Source organism: Mesocricetus auratus, unplaced genomic scaffold (genome assembly GCF_017639785.1).
Source record: "Mesocricetus auratus isolate SY011 unplaced genomic scaffold, BCM_Maur_2.0 Super-Scaffold_100027, whole genome shotgun sequence".
Lineage (NCBI taxonomy): Eukaryota > Metazoa > Chordata > Mammalia > Rodentia > Cricetidae > Mesocricetus > Mesocricetus auratus.
The window spans coordinates 7,367,508-7,388,459 of record NW_024429208.1 but is presented as its reverse complement, the minus strand read 5'-3'; the positions used below and the strand labels follow the sequence as shown (position 1 = coordinate 7,388,459).

The 20,952-nt window shown below is 50.4% G+C and overlaps 1 protein-coding gene across 4 annotated transcripts in view; it reads right to left on the bottom strand.

The window, feature by feature from the left end:
- Positions 1–2,137: 2,137 nt before the first annotated feature.
- The window catches only part of Ubash3a (ubiquitin associated and SH3 domain containing A), a 28,714-nt gene continuing 9,899 nt past the window's right edge, over positions 2,138–20,952 (bottom strand). For 2 of the 4 annotated variants that reach the window (XM_005070672.4, XM_040732408.1), the window contains exons 6-14: positions 19,582–19,790; positions 11,069–11,195; positions 10,050–10,149; positions 9,137–9,259; positions 7,616–7,708; positions 5,759–5,903; positions 5,065–5,171; positions 3,493–3,602; positions 2,138–3,266 (exon numbers count right to left, since the gene is read on the bottom strand). In XM_005070672.4, coding sequence (XP_005070729.2) covers positions 3,129–3,266; positions 3,493–3,602; positions 5,065–5,171; positions 5,759–5,903; positions 7,616–7,708; positions 9,137–9,259; positions 10,050–10,149; positions 11,069–11,195; positions 19,582–19,790 — 1,152 coding nt within the window. In that variant the 3' untranslated portion in view covers positions 2,138–3,128. The remainder of the gene's footprint in view (positions 3,267–3,492; positions 3,603–5,064; positions 5,172–5,758; positions 5,904–7,615; positions 7,709–9,136; positions 9,260–10,049; positions 10,150–11,068; positions 11,196–19,581; positions 19,791–20,952) is intronic. The other 2 variants (XR_005871376.1, XM_005070673.4) reach the window with 2 other exon arrangements.

Genomic DNA, 20,952 nt, shown 5'->3' with positions numbered 1-20,952 from the left:
CATCATCCTCATGGTAGGAACAAGGCAGTATCCAGACCAATAGAGTTGCTGAGACTCCTACACCTGGATCTGAAGACATCGGGAAGAGAGAAAGCCACTGGGCCTGGCTTGGGCATCACACTTCCTCCAACAAGGCCACTCCTCCTTCTCAAGTAGTGGTGCTCCCTGATGAGTAGGGGCACTAGACTCCCTGATGACCAAACATTCAAATATATGAGCCTATGGGGGCCATTCTTACTCAGCTGCCACAACGTGTCTGTGTTTGTATCTGGACTTCCTTTTCTTATGCAGACTGGGCCCCTCCTGATGTCCTCACCTCAGGTGCTTCTTTCAAGATTCTGCCTCCAGGTCAGCAAATGGCTCAGGATAAAGATGCTTGCTGCTCAGGGTTGGCCATCTGACTTTAGTCCCCAGAGCCCAAGTGTACTGCTCTGAATGAGAATGGCCTCCATAGGCTCATATGTTTGAACACTCGGCCCGCAGTTGGTGGAACTATTTGGGAAGGACTAGGAGGTTGGTGGAGGCGTGTCACTGGGGGGTGGGCTTTCAAAAGCCTCTCCACATTCCCAGTGTGCACACTCTCTGCATCATGTTTGTGGATCAAGACGTGATCTCTCAGCTGTCCCCACTGTAACCCCTTTGCTCTGCCATAAAACTCTCTGAAATTGTAAAAGTCGGGCGGTGGTGGCACAGGCCTTTAATCCAATCACTCAGGAGGCAGAGATAGGCGGTTCTCTGTGAGTTCGAGATCAGCCTGGTCTACAAGAGCTAGTTCCAGGACAGACTCTAAAGCTACACAGAGAGACCCTGCTTCAAAAAACAAAACAAAACAAAACAAAAACCTCTCTGAAACTGTAAGTCCAATCCAGTGCTTTCTAAATTGCCTTGTTCATAGCGTTTTGTCAACAGCATAGAAATGTAACCAAGGCACTATATAAAGGTGGGTGAACCAATTCCACAAAGTTGCCTCTGACATCCACATATTCCTGGTAGCCTGTGCACACATGAGTGCTTACACATAATTTTCTCTCTCTCTGCCCTTCTCTCCCTCCCTTCCTCCCTCCCTCCCTCCCACCTCTCTCTCTCTCTCTCTCTCTCTCTCTCTCTCTCTCTCTCTCTCTCTCCCTCCCTCCCTCCCTCCCTCCCTCCCTCTCTCTCTCTCTCTCTCTCTCTCTCTCTCTCTCTCTCTCTCTCTCTCTCTCTCACTTATTTTTCTTTTCTAAAGATCCTGTCTCCAGATGTGGTCTCACACTGAGGTAGGATCAGGACTCCTGTGTGGCTCAATGGACTGACTCAGCCTGCAGCATGAGACTGTACAGTTCTTCAGGGGGCCAAGACCCCAGATTGCTCCCCAGCCTTCCCAGGAACTGGTGGGGGGAGTAGGCGAGTGCCTGGAGCTTTTGATTTGCCCGCTGATGGGGTCGTTTTCTTTGTTTGCACCTCTGAACCCTGCAGAACTGTCTACTGGTTGAACTCGAAAAGAAAGAACGCAGCTATGCCCATGACACATGTTAGGAGAATCCAATTAAAAAAAAAAAAAACAACCTCAAATTGGCTCTGAAATGAAAAAGTCAAAGGATGTGGATTGGAAGGTGGGCCAGGGCAGCGCTCATGGGATGGTGTCTTTACCAGATGTTGCCAGCAGGGGTCAGATGAGCTCAGAAACATCAAGGGCCAGCCCGGGAGAGAAAGGAAAAAGAGCATCAGGAAGTCTCCCTCCCTGTCCTCTCCCTTTCTCCCTCCCTGCCCCCACCCCTTCCAGATCCTTCCTGTCTTCAGCCACAGCCCACAGTGCAACAGTGAAAAGTAACAGTAATCTTGCAACAGAGGCCTGGTGAAAAAGAAAGACCCATTTTTAAAAAGTGATCATGGTGCGGGGGATGACTGTAGTCAGTAGTCAGTGTAGGACACTGTGCATGGGCTTTGGAGACAGGGCGGGCTCTGTAGCGTGAGGTGGAAGGACACTCTACAAAATGTCACCTACCGTTGGACCAAGATTTCTCAAGCCGGAACCACTGAGGAAACAGATTCCCCCCTGTGCTGGTAAAGGCAAGGGACTCACACTTAAAGTCCCAGGCTTCCCTTGCTTGCAGAGAGTAAAGCAGAAGTCAAAAATGACCTGCACAAAGTGTGAGCATGGAGTTCAGATCTTTATGTCTAGACCCTTGTACAATAGCTGTGACATGCTTTAAAGGACAGAGGCTGAGGCAGGCTGGAGATTGGCTTCAAAGACATCCACATCCTAATTCTGGGATCATGAACATGTGACCTCCGTGGCTAAGGGACACTGTAGGCATGGTTGTCAGGGTCTTGAGATGGGAGAAGATTCTAGGTCACTGAGAACTATTTGTCATAGGGTCTTTGTGAGGAGGAGGCAGGAGGCTCGGGGCAGGGGCTGTGTGAGCACGCCCCAGAACTTCCCCAAATTGATGGATTTGCAATAGGACGGCATAAATAATGATGGCAGGAAGTATAAATGCCTCTCGATTATGGAAGTGGCTGGGGAGGGGTCCTTTAGGACCTGTGGAGGACACAGCCCACACTGTCCTCCAGAACCACACACCAGCACGTGTGCATCAGGAATTTTGTGCTGCTCCGATCACCACTGTGTTTGCAGCAATGCGTCCCTGCAGCAGCACAGAGCCAATACACACGTGCTGGGGCCAGCAGCTGTCCTGGTTTGGATCTGGTGGGCCGTTTCTTTTATTGACTACAGTTCCTCTTTCAGCTGGTGAGGCCCCGGCTAAAGAGTGACTGCTATAGAAGGAAGGAGGGCTCCTAAGAATATATGAAAACAGGAAGGTGGCATCTTCCAGTGTGGGGGTGGGGGGGTCTTTAGTTCCTGGAAGTGAGGCAGTTAGTTCTTCTGGTTCCTCCAGCCCAGCACGCATGTTGCAATGTGGTGTCCTAATCCAGACCTCTGCTCTGGCTTCCACAGTCAGGCTGGCAGGGCAGCAGACCCACAGTGATGAAGGTATGAACCATGGCAATACCCTGAATATCAAGTGTATTTTTATGCTTCTCCAAGTCATGGCAGAGAGGGGCTAGGATGCCTTTGTAATCATATCCACAGCCCCTCGTGCCTTGGCCTGGGGCAGTCACATCTTGCTGGCAAGCTGGGGTTGGGCTCAGCTGCTCGAGATCCAGTTCTTCCAGTTAAAGGCGGAGTTGGCCCCGTGTGTGAGCGTCCTCACGGGCGGGTTCACCAGCTCCCACTTCCCCTCCTCTTTGTTCTCTTCACAGAAGCACATTCCCAGAGATGGGATCTGGAAAGGGGTTTAGAATGTTCACAACGCTCTGTCGCCCGCCAGTCATCATTGGGGTACTTCTTAAGCCCACTGCCAACGCTTCTACATCATGGAGGGGACCAGATGGTCCCGGTCCGTCAGGGCGCCGCGGAAGCAATGCCAACCTCTACCATGTTACTTCCCCCTGGGATGACCCTGCATCTGCTGTCCTCTGGGGTATAAGAGGAGTAAGAGGGACACATACCTTTCTTACCAGTTGGGCAAAATCGCCACATTCCCTGGGTGGGAGCCCGAGGAGTGGCCTAGTACAGGAGTCGAGCGCTGAGCTGTGGCTCACGATGAGGGTGATGCCCACTGCAGACAAAATGCCCCAAGGTCAGAGCAGGCACACAGAGCACCTTGCAGGCCCAGCTCCCATGCCCCTGTGAGGTGGTGGGGCGGGAAGTAGTGTGGGTGGGGAGATCCAGACATTTGCTCATGATTGGGAATGCACCACTTCCCATCTGGGGCCTGCGGATAGGCTGTGGCATCTGTGTGCCAACTCCGAGGATGGCATAAGGGTGATCTGAGCCACTATCCTTTTGTGGCGTGGGATGGCTGCCTCCCAGACCCCATCCAATCACTTTAGCTGGCTTATCACTGCCAGTCGGAGATGGTGCCTGCCTTAGATAAGGGTTTGCAGTGTCCCTGGGCTCAGGGAGCCTCCTCAGGCAATACGATGGGCTCCAGACACCTGGGGAGTGGCATGTGTGAGCTTAGTGCTGGGCAAGGGGAGGCTGGGAGGGCTGGGGAGAGCTGGGAGAGCTGGGGAGCGCTGGGGAGGGCTGGGGAGAGCTGGGGAGGGCTGGGGAGAGCTGGGGAGGGCTGGGGAGAGCTGGGGAGGGCTGGGGAGAGCTGGGGAGTGCTGGGGAGGGCTGGGGAGCGCTGGGGAGGGCTGGGGAGAGCTGGGGAGGGCTGGGGAGAGCTGGGGAGGGCTGGGGAGAGCTGGGGAGGGCTGGGGAGAGCTGGGGAGGGCTGGGGAGGGCTGGGGAGGGCTGGGGAGAGCTGGGGAGGGCTGGGAGGGCTGGGAGGGCTGGGGAGGGCTGGGGAGGGCTGGGGAGAGCTGGGGAGGGCTGGGAGGGCTGGGGAGGGCTGGGAGGGCTGGGGAGAGCTGGGGAGGGCTGGGAGGGCTGGGGAGGGCTGGGGAGAGCTGGGGAGGGCTGGGGAGAGCTGGGGAGGGCTGGGGAGAGCTGGGGAGGGCTGGGAGGGCTGGGGAGAGCTGGGGAGGGCTGGGAGGGCTGGGGAGGGCTGGGGAGGGCTGGGGAGAGCTGGGGAGGGCTGGGAGGGCTGGGGAGGGCTGGGGAGGGCTGGGGAGGGCTGGGAGGGCTGGGAGGGCTGGGGAGGGCTGGGGAGGGCTGGGGAGGGCTGGGGAGGGCTGGGGAGAGCTGGGGAGGGCTGGGAGGGCTGGGGAGAGCTGGGGAGGGCTGGGAGCATGGTTGGTGGTTATGGGTCAGCCTCACTTTCCTTAGACATTGGCTGCCCCATCTTTCATTCTGAGCTTCTCTTGTTTGGTTCAAATTAACTCTAGTCTTTTGGACATGAATAGTTTGTAAAGACCCTGATGTCTTCAGGACCCATCAGTGGTCAGCACCAGAGCGTACAGGCCTGGGATACATGGGGTGTGTGTGACGCATCCTCCCCCTGTCATGGTGGGGATGAGATACCGTCTTGGCCAGAGTGTGGGGTTGGGGGGTGGGTGGGACACGAACAGCTCACAATTGGCCAGTCCCATCCCAGAGAAGCCTGAGGCTGTCCCTCAAATGCGGAGGACACTCACTGTCCTGCGGGCATGTGGTGATGATCTGCCCCATGCTCACGGCGCACCTTTCCACGTACTGGTCATAGCTCTCGGCTGGCATGAGGGAGCAGCGGGGGAACGCAGGTCTGGAAGGAGGATGGAGAGAGACATGGCTGCTGTCCTGGAGCCTCCCTGGTGACCAAGAGTGTGTGTGCCGGAGCATCTGAGAGGGACCGTGATCCTCCAGATGGCCTGCCAGGCGAGGCTCATGGGTTCATGGCCAGCAGGGGCTTCTGGATGTGCTCCACACCAGTAGAGGGCTATGGTACCCCCAGCACGGATGCTGACTGAGCATCAAGAAAGCTGTCCATCTCAGTTGTCACCCAGGGGAGGACAAAGGCATGCCCCTTCACAAGGACCCTCTTCTGGATGAGGTCCATCTGTGTCCATTCTTGCAGGGCCAGTTTTAGCAGGAGCTCGTGTGGTCAGGTTCCCCAGCCTCCATCACCTCTAGGTGATGTGTGTAGCTGTAGCTGCCTTCACCAGGAGACTTGTCGGTTTGGCTGAGCAAGACCACAACCCTCAAGCCATTTCCCATTGCCTCCCTCCTGCTCGTGCTATATCCGCGGCTCAGTCTACCTCACTCTCCACTGCAGGAGCTCATCTCAGTAGATACATGTTCTTAGACAAGAACCAGAGACCCCTCCATAGCAGAGAACCGCAAGGTGCCTACCTGTAATCGGGGTCAACATTGAAGTTTGCCTCCTTCAGCTCCTCCAAGGTCAGGAAGGTTGGAGTGGCCTTGCTGGCTTCCCACTTCATCCATTCGAAGATTCCAGGTTCAACTCTTATCTTCAGCTTCTTCTCCAGTTTGAGTTCTGGGAAAGCAAGCATGAATGCTACCTAAAGAAGTTTCTTCATAGCTACATCTACCATGCTAGTTAGTGTTTTCTATCAACTCAACACAAGGTAAGCATCTGGGTAGAGGGAACCTCAATTGAGAAAGTGCCTCCATCAGACTGGTCTGTAGGCAAGTTGTAGCTGTCCTGCAAGTCACTATGTAGAGTCTATGAACTCACAGAGATTTGTCTGCCTCTGTATCCCGAGTGCTGGGATTAAAGGCGTGCACCATTATGCTCATGTCCTTGGTTAATTACTGGTGTGGGAGGGCCAAAAGCACTGTGGGTGGTGCCATGCTTGCACAGGTGACCCTGGGTACTATAAGAAAGCAGACTGAGCCGGGCGGTGGTGCACACGCCTTTAATCCCAGCACTCGGGAGGCTGAGGCAGGCGGATCTCTGTGAGTTCGAGGCCAGGCTGGACTGATAGCCTCCAAAACAATACAGAGAAACCCTGTCTCGTAAAAACCAAAAATAAAAAATAAAAAAAAATAAAGCAGACTGAGCCAGCCTTGGGGGGGGGCGAGCCAGGAGTAAGCATCGCTCCTTCATGGCCTCAGCTCCTGCCCCCAGGGTCCCGCTTTGAGTTCCTACCACAACCCCTCTGACTGACGGACATGGACAAGAAAGTGTAAGCCAAACATGGCCTCTTCCTCCCCCAGTTGGTTTTGGTTTGTGTTTTATCACAGTAATGGAAAAGAAAACTAGGACACCAACCAATGCATGAGTCCAGGGAAACCCTTCATAAATGGGACTCTTTCCTGGCAGATGTTATCCTGGGGTTTAACCACAGCACTGCTGTCTCTGAGACCCAAACTACCAGGCAGCCGGCAGAAATCCAAGGACTGACATCATGCTGTCCACCAGGGGGGACCATGGGCAGTAGGCCCACACTAGGGTGTCACTCTAAACTTCAAGTACAGATCACTCAACCCATGTCACAGCCTCAACCTTGATAAAATGGTGTGGTGATAGTGACAGGGAGTCCTGCTGGGGTAGGAGGTGAGGAGCCAGAGAGAAACTTCTGAACGTTCTGACTCCTTACAGCTCACCCTCCCCAAGCATTTTGTGTCCTGACCCATTAAGTGAGGCTATCAATGGGATGAAAGTGTAATTGAGAGGGGTTCAGAATGGGGGCAGGGCCCCTGCCTCCTAACTGCTGACTTTGGACGGGACAAAGAGGGTTTCCATCCCCTACTGAGGACGTTTCCCCCTAAGTGTGGGCAGAACCCGTGTGACCACCAGCTGCCCCCACGGCTATATTGTCTTGCATAGCAGAGAGGCTCCGCTAATGGCTTCCTGACATCCAGGCGATGCAGGACAGCTCCCTTCCAGTGCCTCCCTGCTCTGGGATGTCATGCATGTTGGATCTGGAAGGGTCCACAGCCCCCAGCTCTCTAGGCTTGTGAATGTTCCTTTCTAAGTACCGAGATACCTGGCAGAGAGGAACCACAGGGGCAAAGTATGATGACAAGTGTTGACCCTGTGACACCAGTTTCCGTGGGTCCTAAAACCCTAGTATATACAGAAAGTTAGTAGCTCATTTCTTCCCGCAGTTTCTAACTGCCTTTTGGCTTAGATGTGGCCATTCCCTGCCCATCATCTCGCTTACCCCACCCCCTCTATGCACCCCATGGAGAGTGGCCTCAAGATCCACTCAAAAGGCAAGGCCTGCTGAGCTTCTCACCCACCTTCCAGGATGTGTTTGGCGGTCTGCACACAGCGCAGGGCTGGAGACACAAAAACGGCGGTGACTCTGATGCCGCTGTCCAGCAGAGCCTCTCCTGGAAAATGACAGGTAGAAAACACCCTTCATGGGTCTACAGCCCCAGCTCTCTAGGCTTGTGTATGTTCCTGACAGGGATGTACGAGGCTCCTACCCACTGCTGTACACACCTGCGGGATCCCCCACCAGGTTAGGGTAGAAACGGCAACTGTAACCAGCAATTCCTCTTGAGACTACATTATATTGTACCGTGGAGGGGGTTGGCTTGGGGTAGTGGAGGTTCCTCCCAGCTGGCCACAAAGCATGAACGATAGGAAACCAAACATGTCCCGATACTCCTTGGCTGTGTTGAAAGATGGAAGGGCCCATGCTACAAGGCAAGCATGTGACCTCAGAAGCAGAGAGTGGCCAATAGCAGCCTGGGAAAGCCCCCAGTCTGGCATCCCCGAGGACCTGAGTTCTGCTTATAACCTGGATGAATCTGGAAAGGGGCCTGGGTTCTGGATAAAAGTGACACTGTGGACTGAGAGCCCACCATGCCCTGAGAACCCACCACATCCCTGCTCAAGTCAGATATGCACTAAAGGCTTATCGTGGATATTTTTCTTCATGGTTGGACACTTTAGTTGGACACTTCAAGGCCAGCCATGGCTTGCAGAATGACAAGCTGTAATGCAACCGTGTTTTCTTAGTGACACCAGAAGCCCAGCTGGTGGCAAAGGAAACTTCATGGCACAAGAGGGACCTGACATGAAAGCCAGGAAGCTTGGTGGTTGTCACACCCAGTTTTCCCAGATAGGTTCTGAGGATCGGGGTTGTGCTTGCTCCACAAACACTTGGTCGACTGAGCCATCTCTCCAGCTCAGGTTTAACTTTGTAAGTGACACTCTTGGTGCATACAGGGTTTATTGATTTTTCCTCTCTCTACAGTGTTTCCCTCTCTATTTCCTTGTTTGCATCACCAACCATCCTTCACTTTTGGTCACTAGCTGTGTGACCCTGGGTAAGTCATTTAACATCTCAGTGGTGATTTGAATGAGAACGCCCCCCTCAAACAGGCTTATATAATTGAATATCTGGTCCCCAGTTAGTGGAACTGTTTGGGAAGGACTAGGAGGTGTGGCCTTGTTGAAGGAGGTCTGTCATTGGGAGTGTGTTCATGTCGAGCCTGGGCTCCCTCTGCCTCCTGCCTGTGGATCAGATGCAAGCTCTCAGCTACTGCTCCATGCCATGCCTGCCTGCCGGCATGCTCCCTGCCATGATGTTCATGGGCTAACCTTCTGAAACTGTAAACAAGCCCTCAATTAAATGCTTCCTTTTATAAGCTGCCTTGGTCACATCTCTTCAAAGTAAAGGATAGTAATTGAGATGATCTCTGTGTCTCTGTATGGACAGAGTATGGAAGACGCATGGCAGGGGCTCAGTGTGCACAGCTATGATCATTATTGTCACTGTTACTCTTTGATGGGAACATTCTTAAACATACCAGCAAGTCTGGCCTGGAAAATTCCACAGGATGATAAGGGTGGATCGTTTTCAAAGTCTTTGATGCCGTTGCTCCTCCTGGGCAGGCTGCGGGGGAAGTTCAGGTCTGGCCTGTAGTATTTTCCTAAGGTAGAAACAAGTGGCAGACACCTGGGACCATTGAGTCAGCCCCATTTGTTCCCCCAAGACCCCAAAACCAAGATCCATCCACACAGGAAGATTATTATCTTATTCCTTGACAGTGTTGTCATTTCTAGAATGTTCTCTGTGATCTGCACTCAATTCATGGAGCAGGCATGGCTTTGCAGGCCTGTAACACGTTCTTGGATGAAAAGCACATGGGTTTGAGCCTCAGGGACTAGGAGGGGTCCACTTTATGTTCTCAGCCCTCATCACTCACACAAGGGAGAGGAAGTGTGTCTCTCCAGGGTAGGTTTCTGAGTGGGTGTCAGTGGGCACTGCTGCTGCTGGGACAGTACATACTTGGCTGGCGATATTCCACCTTGGGAACTCATCAGTCAGGTGCTTAAATGTAGGACCAGAGAACAGGGGCTGCATGACATCCTTGAGTTTGACATTGGCCTCTAAGATCTGTCAATCTGTTAGAAATTCTGACCCCTAGCCCTCAGCTGCGGGACTGGCAACAAGGGACGTAACCTCTCTCATCAGAGAAAAGGGGAAACCAGAATTGTCACAAGTCACTGAACTGATGCCAAGGGCCTGGCTCGGATATGTGACCAATGTGTATTGTGAGTGGATTTCCGTATCCACACAAGTGACACCAAAGCCTTGGGGCACTGGCATCTCCCAGCAGAAGGTATGTCGTGGTTATTCAAAAGGACAGCACTGTTGGGGTCTAGGGTCCCTCAAAGACACAGAGACAGACTGCCTAGAGTCACCTGGACTCAACTTACCATCGGTGGTAGTGCACTGCTGTAGCCAAGACTTCCCAAAGACCTGGTCAACTCTCTCCCCATGGCGTACTAACAACACGCCTCTCCTCATGATGGTAGCCTGGGATGGGAGCAATAGGACACAGAGTTATTAATCAGATTCACTCTACAGTATCAACAAGTCATTGCCTAGAGATAGAGCCTCTCCCAAGCAGCTCAGCAACTGGGGTCAGGCTGCCAGCTTTCACAGTGATGATGCTGGGGGATTTTTTTTCATTTTTCCTTAACTTCCTGGGCACCATGACATCATAACAGAGATGATAAGAGGACTCACCCCATCACAAACATGTGCTTTTTAACTTCTTTGTGTTTTCTAAGTGTCTGTCTGTCTGCCTGTCTGTCTATCTATCTTGTAAATATATATTCCTACCTGTCAGACTGTCTAAATTTGTATTATATGTCTTTCTTCCTTTCTCTCGTTCTTTCTTCCTTTCATGTATGTATCTATGTATCTTTCTATGTATCTATTTTTATCATCTATCCATATTCTAAATCTATCTATCTATCTATCTATCTATCTATCTATTTATCTATCATCTATAATGTTTTCCACCCTAAGTTGGTTGAATCAAGGGATAATTAAAACTGTTATGTAGAGGTACAAAGGCCTTATTTTATTTTGTTTTAATTGTTTGCCTGACAGTGTCCAGCAGCCTTAGGTCACAGGAGGCAGCACTTCTCTGGAACATTCCTTCCTTTTCAGGCTGTCCTTCGCACTTTCCCATCACAGGGAATGTACCCACCATGCTCTTGGGTAGATACCCATGCTTTGGGGAGCAGCCTGAGGGTCCTAAGCCGTGGTTCATCATTCTTCAGGAGGGGCTCCTGTGTGGGAGGGTCCATCCTCACTTGGGAGTAAAGCCAAACTCTAGCAGCTAATGTCTACCAAGGGTGTTAAACCAGCAAGTATACTTTACTAACAAAAGCAAAACAAAACAAACAACAACAAAAGAACCCAACAACAGCCAGGGTCCTGTTACCTGCAAAGCCTGTATGCTGCTAGTGTCCCTTGACACTGATGGAGTGTGGAATTCTCCATTCCTCCTGCTGCTGGCTTCACCGTCCTTCCTAGAGTTCAGGTCCATGGCTAGACTGAATGTGTATGTCCTGTGGGGGAAGAGGAGAGGCGGTGAATAGAGACATAGCATGTTGTCACCATGGATATTCCTGGGAATACCCACCTCAACCTCTGCAATGACGATCAAGACCGCAAAATAAAGCCACGTATACAGAGTGCTTAGGACATGACTTGTGAAGCCTGCGGTTGGCTCATTAGTCTAGCACCACCATGATGTCAGACCTGCCTCAACACTGTGCCCAGGTGTAATTCAAATGTTATTTTAGAGACGGCAGTTTCTCCATGTGGCTCAGGCTGGCCATGAACTCTCGGCTCAAGACAGGCCCTCCCTCAACCTTGCAGGTAGCTGGGACTGCAGGTGTGTGCCTCTGTGCCAAGCTCTGCTTTCAACGCTGCTAAGAAGGTGCCTTTTAGATGACACTAGTGGTGAGGTCATCAGACCTTGAATAAGACAGACTCCATGCGTGTAGGGTAGGATGAGAGTCTTATGTCAGGATAGATGGGGGTCTCGGTGGAAGAGGGGATTCTGTCTCCAGGCCACCTTCAGACACAAGCTGTAGCCCTAGGTCTTTCCTGCCTGCTGGGCTGCCCTGCAGAATTCAGATCTGCCAATCAAAACTTTAGCAGATTCCTCCCTACTGTACCCCGTCCCCATCTCTACATCCTGCTGGTTCTGTGCCTTTGATGAGTATCAAATCTGCTTCTCTCACACACCATCCTCTGATTTACCATCTGTTCAGGTGGAAGTCCTTGGGAGACGAGAATAGTGGCCAGACAACATCAAGGAGCTTGTGGATGCACTCTGGGTGGTGGGTACTGATGGCACCTGGGGACTTGCCAGGTAACCAGGAAACTGAACTATAAAGTGTCACGAGGTGGACAGGCATTTGGGGATAGGTGGGGTGTGGAAGACTCAAAGCAAACTGGAGTGAGAGCCCCAAGATACGAAACAGGAAGGGGTGTTGCACCCACAGGGTTCCTTCCTGTCTGGAAAGAGCAGGCAGGTGGCAAGAGAGAGGAGGGTGAGCAGTGGTCATGTGACTCCTCCTTGGAGCAGAAGAGGGGTGGTTTCTCCAGGGCAGAGGCCATTTCCTACTAGGAAAAGTTTCTGTGATTGATTCAAAAGTCATCCCCAGCCCTAGTGACAGCCACTTGCTTATGCAGTCCTTGGACAGACGTTCTGGGCTCTTCTGGGTTTCGTTCTGTGAGAAATCCTGCCTACCATCCTTTGTCTCTGAGAAGTTTTGCTCTCACTTTCTGTTGACCCAGCAGGGTTAATCTCCACTTCCTTGAGGGACAAGGAACATTTTGATTCTAGTCATTATTAGAGACATGGAAAATGGTCACAACACACCGAAAAAGAAAAGGCACCCACGATCCTGTCAACCACTGAAGTCAACCACCCATATTTAGACTCTGACCCACTTTTTTCGGGAAAAGCAGATCGCACCGTTGAGTTTACAGAAGGTGGAGTATTTTTGGCTGCAATAAGGCGGGGGTGGCCTGGTTGAGTAGGCTTCTGGCTCTCTGGGGGTAGGGACGACCCCCCCCAGACCTCTCAGACACAGCAGGTGGGTGGATGGGGATGAGGGTGGGGACGCAGGGGCAGGCTGAGAAGGCAGACACGCAGGGGTTCAACTCTCTTGAGGGTTTGCGGAGCAGCAGAGGCCAGGGTGGCTGGAGCAGCAGAGCCACGGGAGGAAAGACAGTGATAATGCAACAGAGATGCTGCTGTGGGTGCAGAGGCCAGATCCTGCAGGTTCCCATGAGTGTGAGGAGCAGCTAGATTTGGTGACCGTGTGAACAGCAGCTCTTGATAAACTAGACAGAGCCTGGGTGATGGGGGAGGATTCTATACCAGGCTTCTCTCTCTTCCTCTTCCTTCCCTCCCTCCCCTCCTCCTCCACCATCATCCTCTCCCCTGTGGAGGCCCACAGAAGTGGCTCCACCCCATCTTGACTTAAGGTCAGAGAGTTCGGGAGCCTGTTATTGCTCCTTCAAGGATAAACCGCAGGATGTTTGGCCTAAGGTATGCCTACTGGATATCTTACCTAAACAACAGGATATTTAGTTTAGGGTGTGGTTACTTGGTGTTTTGGGTATTAAGGAGGTAATTACATTTCTTTGTTCCTTGTATCATGGTAAGGGAGTCTCCTGCCTTCCTCCAGTATGACTGGGGTTTGTAAAAACTTGGAGCAAAAAACTTGAGACTGATCACAGTATTTACTGGATGCCCTCTCAACTCTATCTTCCAATTCTTGTCTATTTCTTTAATGGCACACTCCTCCTTTCAGGCATGGACCAGACAAGTCTGCAGGACTGGCATTCCCCCCACATCCTCTCCCTGTGTGTTAGGGATCATGCTCAGGCCTCACACATTAGCCATGTGCTTTATCACTGACACAATGTAAAGTTGACTCCAGAATTTCCAGTACAGCAACAGGAAAGAGTAAATTGCTCTTGAAGGAGATAAGGAGTCTGTGAAGTTCGACTTGGCCGGCTGTAAGTCTGGATCTCCTCTAGTGAGATGCAGATGGGGCCACCGAGCTGGCTTTGGGTGAGTGTGACTCAGGACCACCTGGGCCAGAGTCACAGCTGTTTTAAAGGAGAGAGGCTCAGGCAGGAACCTGCTCAGACAGACACCTCTCACAGAAGTGTGGAGTCCATAATGTCTTGTCCCGCCCTGTGGTGCCCCTTGTCATTCTGAGTGTACGAAGGCCATGGATGTCACCATCAAAGACAGGCCTACGGAGCGTTCTCAGATACCTGGCTGCCTCTGCACCATCAAAACTCTTTCAGTCCAGAAGCCAGAGACAGGCTTTCTGTTTATTTCTTGTCTCTGCCAGGTATTGACTTGGGTGAACTATGTGGATGGGATGTAAATACCATTGATGTCATTCATTCTTCTCCACTAGGTTCTGCAGGGCTGCCAGCCATGGATTTCCCAGGATGCAAAGGAAGCTTCTCTATCACCTAAAACCTGGTTTGTCCCATTCAGCTGTCCTCTTTCCTTCAAGCTAAAACCCTATTTTGGTTTTTAGTGTATTATACCATTAGTATCTTCTTTAAAATAATATATCTTTTGAGACAGGGTCTCATGTATGCCAGGTTGGCCTTAGACTAATTGTGTAGCCAAGGATAACTTTGAACCCCTGATTTTGCTGCCAAGTGATGGGATTGCAGGTGTGCACCACCGCATCTGGGTCTAGGGGTCGCTGCAGATCAAACCCAGGGCCTTGTGTGTGCTGGGCAAGCACTCCCCAGGCTGGGCCGCACACTCATCCCTCTCATGACTTTGCCCCGGAAGTCTTCTCAGAGCTCCTCTCCCCGTGTTCCTTCTAGATAAACGCTTTGTTCTTTCTGTGACATTCAAACAAATGATGGCACCAGGATTTTGTCTAAGTTCCATAAAACCCAGAAGTGACCCTAAAGTTGACAGGTTCCTGTGATTCACTCTCCTCATCCACCAGGGAGGTAAATTTTTATTTACTCAGCCCTTTTCTTTTCTTTTCTTTTTTTCTTCGAGATAGGGTTTCTCTGAATTGTTTTAGAGGCTGTCCTGGAACTCGATTCGTAGACCAGGCTGGCCTCGAGCTCACAGAGATCCGCCTGCCTCTGCCTCCTGAGTGCTGGTACTGAAGGCTGTACCACCACCGCTGGGCTACTCAGCCCTTTTCTTACAACAGATTATCATATGGCAGCCAACGGCTCCCCATGATTCCAGCCAGAGACCTGTCTAGAGCTACATGGCATCTTTCATCCTGCATCTTGGCTGTGGCTGTCTGCCTGACACCTGCTACCGTTGTGGCATTTTGTCATAGTTCATGCATTTAAATGTTTTGTTTTATGTGCATGAAAGTTTTGCCTATGTGTCTGTCTGTCCATCATGCATACGCCTGATATCCATAGAGGCCAGAAGAGGGCATCAGATGCCCTGGGACTGGAGTTACAGAGAGTTGTGAGCCAAAAAGTGGGTGCTGGAATTGAACCCCGGGCCCTACGAAAGGGAAGCCAGGGCTCCTAACTGCTGAGTCATTTATCTAGTCTTATCGTGTATTTTTTGATGACTCGTGAGTTATAGTCTTCTGTCCCTGACACTGTGTCCTGTCCTGTAAAACTTTTACGGGCTCTTCCAGATGGACTTGGGCTGGAGAGACGGCCAAGTCATCAAAGGCTGGGCACACATAGACTTTCTTCACGCATTCTCACCCTGAGGACATCAGTGGGTTCCACGGCTGAAGAGTGGCACACACTGACGCCACTGACAGCCCCTCCTCAACAACAATGCCACACAGACAGAGCAGGTACCGCCGAAATAGCCCTGCACAGGAAGTGCTGTTGCTTTCTTCTTCCTGAGGGCAAGGCAGGGACACCTGTGTAACTAGGAGCTCGCGACTCAGACAGTAAAACCATTGTTATCTCTGAATGACATCTGTGAACTTTACAGTCAGAAAGGAAGTCTCCGCTAGTCTTTCAATTCAAAAGGCAGGCATTTGGTGGTGAAGGGAGCGAGGGAAGCGTGTGACACTTCTGTTTCTTTTGTTTTTCTCTTGGACCTAAGAGAGTCACTTGGTGGTTAAATCGTGCCATAGAAATAGATGCTTCCATTCTCCTTTGTTCTTAGAAGGGGGTCACCTCAGTGTGTGCCATTTCAAAGATAAAGTCACTGCATTCATGTCCGGGGGTTACTGTCACACAGACTGGGGGGCTTTGATGGCAGAACAGGTTTTGTTTTTTCACTGTGCTGGATACTGGGAGGTCCAAGATCGAGGGGCTTATGACTCATCTTGGGGATTCTATCCTGGGCTTGGAGATAAGATGGCATCTTTCCCCTGTGCCCTCAATGATCGTCCCTCTGAACAAAGTATGACTGGATGAGGGATCATAATAAGGCCTTGTTTGACCTTAAATTAAAGGTCCTTAAAAAATCCCTCCTGGGCTTCAGCGTATGAGTTTTTGCGGGGATACATCCCATCAAGCAACGGTACCCTTGCTGTGTTGGAGTCTTCTGCCATCAGCTTGCCTTGTGGGACGTTATGTCTTCTGGGATGGAATGTCCTCACTTGGTTGGAAGATAGCTTTAGCTCCTCCTGGGCTCAAACTCTCAGCCCTGCCTCTCTGATCTACAGCCAGGCTGTATACACACCCTGTGAAGATGCCCGTAACTCGTGATTTCTAAGTAGCAGATGGGTGCCGGATCAGGACCGCTAGGTCCTCAGAATCCTGTAACCACCATCTTAAAGGCTGAAGAAGTTACACTGGTGCTGGTGGGTTACAGTGTGCTCACAGGGCAGCCACCCCCAGGGCTGGGAAGGTGTCCTCTGTGCAGGAAGGGGCCTCTCCCATGTGGTTTGCAGATATTTCCCTGGGCGGTGGCATATCAGCGATTCTTGCTGTTGGCACCAAGCATACCCTTGTGTGAGTCCTGCGGCCTTGGGAGAGATGTATCAAATGTCGCTACAACAAGCTGTCTCCCCACAGGTCAACTATGTGTACCCAGCTGTGTGAATACATTCCCCACTACTTAACACTTTCATGATGCCTTCAGCTATGCCCTCTCTTGACACAGGGTCTGGCTGTGTAGCCCTGGCTGCCTTGGAACTCACAGTGATCCACCTGCCTCAGCTTCCTAAGTACTGGGATTAAAGCTGAGCGTCACCAAGCCCCAATCTTAAGCCTCTGTAAACATTTCAAAGAATGGTTAGCAACTTTAGAAGTCATAGACAACCCGCTGCTACCTCCCAGCCTACAGTCACCCCTCCATCAGCCTGGGGGCTTGTTACCCTGTGGGGAAGGGTTGGTTCTGATTCAGGGGGCACCTCCATCAGGTACACCACAGCATTTAGTAGGAACTTGCTTTTTCTTTCTTGCATTTTTTTTTTTGCAAATATACACTGGTTCCTAACAGAAACTGGTTTCTCAGGAAGGTCAGGATTACCAGGTGGGACACTTATGCAGGGGACATAGTGACCATGAAGTGGAAGCTTTGCTAGCCACAGTTCACTGCAGAGGTTCTGCTGCAGCTGCAGAACCCAGGCTTGTCCTTTGCCCGATGGCTTCTTTGCCACAGTGAGATCTGCCCGTGGAGTGGAGAGAAGGACGAGGGACTATAGGCCACTCACCCCCGAGCCTCCTGGAGTCTCATGCCAACATCTCCTTGCCCTATGTTCTGCTAGCTGTTTCTAAAGCCACTAACTGATCACGTGGGGTCTACAGGGAACCAAAGTTTCTTTGATTTTTGTGACATTGTTTATCTCTTCACCATCCAAGCTGGGAACTCCGCTTTCACAGGAGGGCGTGTCCAGCTCTCTCTATAGGCCCTTGTGACTTAGTGGATCATGAATTGAGAGTTGACGTAGAAGATCTGGAATCATGGCTGAGTTTTCCTTCCTGAGTTTGTAGGTGTGATTCCCAGCTGTTACGGATTAGTGTATGAGGCTAAGAGTGGCCTGCTGCAGAACTGGTTGCATCCATGCATTTTAAATGCTATTTTATATTGCTGTATGTGACAGATTCCTAATGCATATAAGAATCCATGGTTAGCTCAGTTGCCTAGCATACACGAAACCCATGTGATGGCACTTGCCTGTAATACCAGCACTCTGGAGGTGGAGGCTGGAGGATCAGAAGTTCAAGGTCATCCTTGTCTATTTAGCAACAAAGTGAGTCCCAGGGCAGCCTGGGTTACATGAGCACCTGCCTGGGTAGGGGTAGTGGGGGACTTGCTCTGTTATCAACTGCATTTGGTGGGGGGGGGGAGGCAAGGGCACAAATGTTGTCCCTGGCTTGTCATGTAAATCCAAATGTAAGCTTTATTAACAGGAAGAAATAGTAGCATAGAGTTCATCGATCTCCCTTAATATTTTCAGAAAAACCTCGATTTAAAAAAAAATTCTTGCAAAGTCTAGTCATTTTCCCCATGAGCTTCTGCCAGCTGTGGCTACACTTTTAAAAAATGGTTTGGTAAAACGGATCAGAATCAACCATTTGCTTCAAACAGTCAAAGTATGTTGCTTCTTAATTTATTCTAAACAAGTTTTAGCTACCAGAACTTTTACTACACTCTTTAACTAGCTTCCAATAGGCACACAAATAACATAGTGTGGTTTCCACAGCTTTGCCCTGGGACCCAGCTTTGATAGAAAGAGACACAGGAAAAAGCTCCCTGGATATAGAGAAGCTAGAAAATCTGTCCACAACGTCCGGCAAACATGCATAGCACACACATGTACAATGAGCTTGCATGCGTGTACGCACACACACATACATGCAGGGAAAAAGCAAGTTGAAAGTCATGGTTATTGCTGGAAGACTGTATGTAGAGTACAAAAGCAACAGTTGCTGCCCAAGGATGCCCACAGGATCGAGACACAGACATAGAAAGTTGGGGAAAGGTCTCGGTATTGCAGCAAAACGCTCAGCAACATTGTTTCCGGGGAACAGAACTGCTAAAGGATGAAGTAGCTCAGGTTATCCGTAAGCACAGTGTCAAAGCCATCACCAAGTTTCTGCTTTCTGCTCATAGTAAAACGGGAGAGGAGACAGACACACTGGGGGAGGAACCAGCATTTAAAACAACAACACCCTAGTTCTGGTTGAAAGTCCTTAGCCTCCACAGATGATGCTAGATGCTAAAATAAAGAGATCGGCCAACTGAACTAGAAGAGTAAGCCAACTTCCAGGAAATACATTTCACCAACAACTACATGAGCTTAGGGAAGGACTCCAGGCCTCAGATGAGACCCCAGTACCAGTCACGCTAGGGTCATAGCCTTGTAGGACCCAGAGCAGAGGACCCAGTTATATTTGTGTCATTTTTTTGTCATAGAACACTAGAAAATTGCTAACCCTCCTTAGAACACTACGAGGCCCAGTTCTGACCTCTGTGTGCACTGTGTGATGTTCATAAGAAGGAAGTATTTCACACTATTATCTCAGAAGAGTAATTGAAGCAATCTGATTTCCGGAGGGTTATCAGCAGAAACCATAAATAGATTATAAGTTAACTGTGTGCACAGAGGGATTATGTGGCCAGTATGGGGACTGCTTCCCTTCCCTTCCCTTCCCTTCCCTTCCCTTCCCTTCCCTTCCCTTCCCTTCCCTTCCCTTCCCTTCCCTTCCCTTCCCTTCCCTTCTCTTCCCTTTCCTTTCCTTCTCTTTCCTTTCCTTCCCTTCCCTTCCCTTTCCTTTCCTTTCTTCCTTTCTTTTCTGATTTTTTGAGACAGGGTTTCTCTGTGTAGCTTTGTAGATCAGGCTGGCCTGGAACTCACAGAGATCTGCCTGCCTCTGCCTCCTGAGTGCTGGGATTAAAGGCCCTATTCAGGACTGTTTTTATAAGGATAGAACCATCTAGAAGCCTATCACCACTACGCCACTGTTTCAAGTAATAAGTGACAGAGAAAGGATAGTTCTCACCTGTGCTTAACCCAGGTGTCAGCCTCATTGGCTCGCTCTGTGTAGTTCTCTGGCAGGAAGCCCCGGCAACCAGTCCGATGTGAGATCCCAATGGCCCAGCCATCACTGGCCTCCTCCTGCTGAGTGGGGTCCACGAAGATATAGTCGCCTGGACTGAGCATTAGCTCATCTGCGTTCTGGGGTTTGTACTGGAACAGCGCCTTCAGGGTCTAGGAAGTAGACCATGTCTTAGGGTTTTCCTGATATGTCTTATGCCTCCAAGGCCCCATCATGCCTTTGCCTAATGATATGCAGTATGGAGTCAATGTGAACCACTGTGAACCAGTGTCAAATACCAATAAAGTTTAATGTCTGTCTTCCACCAATCTACCTACTAACCCACCAACCCACTTGTCCATTCATTTACCAGCCCACCAACATGTTTGTTCATCCTTCTGCCCGCCTACCACCATCCCCTCATGAGCTCATCTTCCCATCTGCTTGCACACCCTTATCTACCCATCTATCCCTCACCTACTTTTCATTCATCTGTCTATCAGTCTAACCATTCATCTTCCCATTTATGCATCTATTCAGTCAGTCATCTGTTTATCTACTCATCCATCCACACGCCTACCATCTGTCAACCCATCCATCCATCCATCCATCATCCATCCATCATCCATCCATCCATCCATTCCTCCCCTCATCCATACATCTATCCATCCATTCAGACATCTATCTATCCACCCATGCATTCTTTCTCTCATTTATCCGTCCATCTATACACACACTCATCCATCCATTCATCTGTCTACTAACCTATCCATTTTTATCATCCATCCATCTGTCCATTTTTATCATCCATGTTCATCTGTCCATCCATTTGTCCCTCCGTCCGTCCGTCCATCCATCCATCCATCCATCCATCCATCCATCCATCCATCCATCCTTCCATTCATCCACTTATTCACCCACCCACCCACCTACCCACCTATTTACTTAACCATCCATCATTTATCCAGATATTTGTTTCTCTTATGGGAAAGACCTTACAGTGTGACCAAATGTGTATAGCCACCTTCCTTGGTGTGAAGCTATTCACACCTTCTCTTATGGCAGGGAATTTGGTGGCTCCCTCATACTTAGTCTACGTGTGACATACGTTCTTCATCAACTAATTAGCTCTTAGGAGAAGAAACCCCCACAAAATCATTACATAAGATGATTTAATAAGCAACCCATTTATTAACACATCTTGACAATGGGCTTTGCTCCTACCGTGGGAGAGCTTTCACTGCCTTTTGAAATGACTGTGCATGCCCCACTCATCTATAGAGAAATGCAGAAATGCAGCTTCTTAACTGCACACAAGGAGAGGGATCTAGCTGA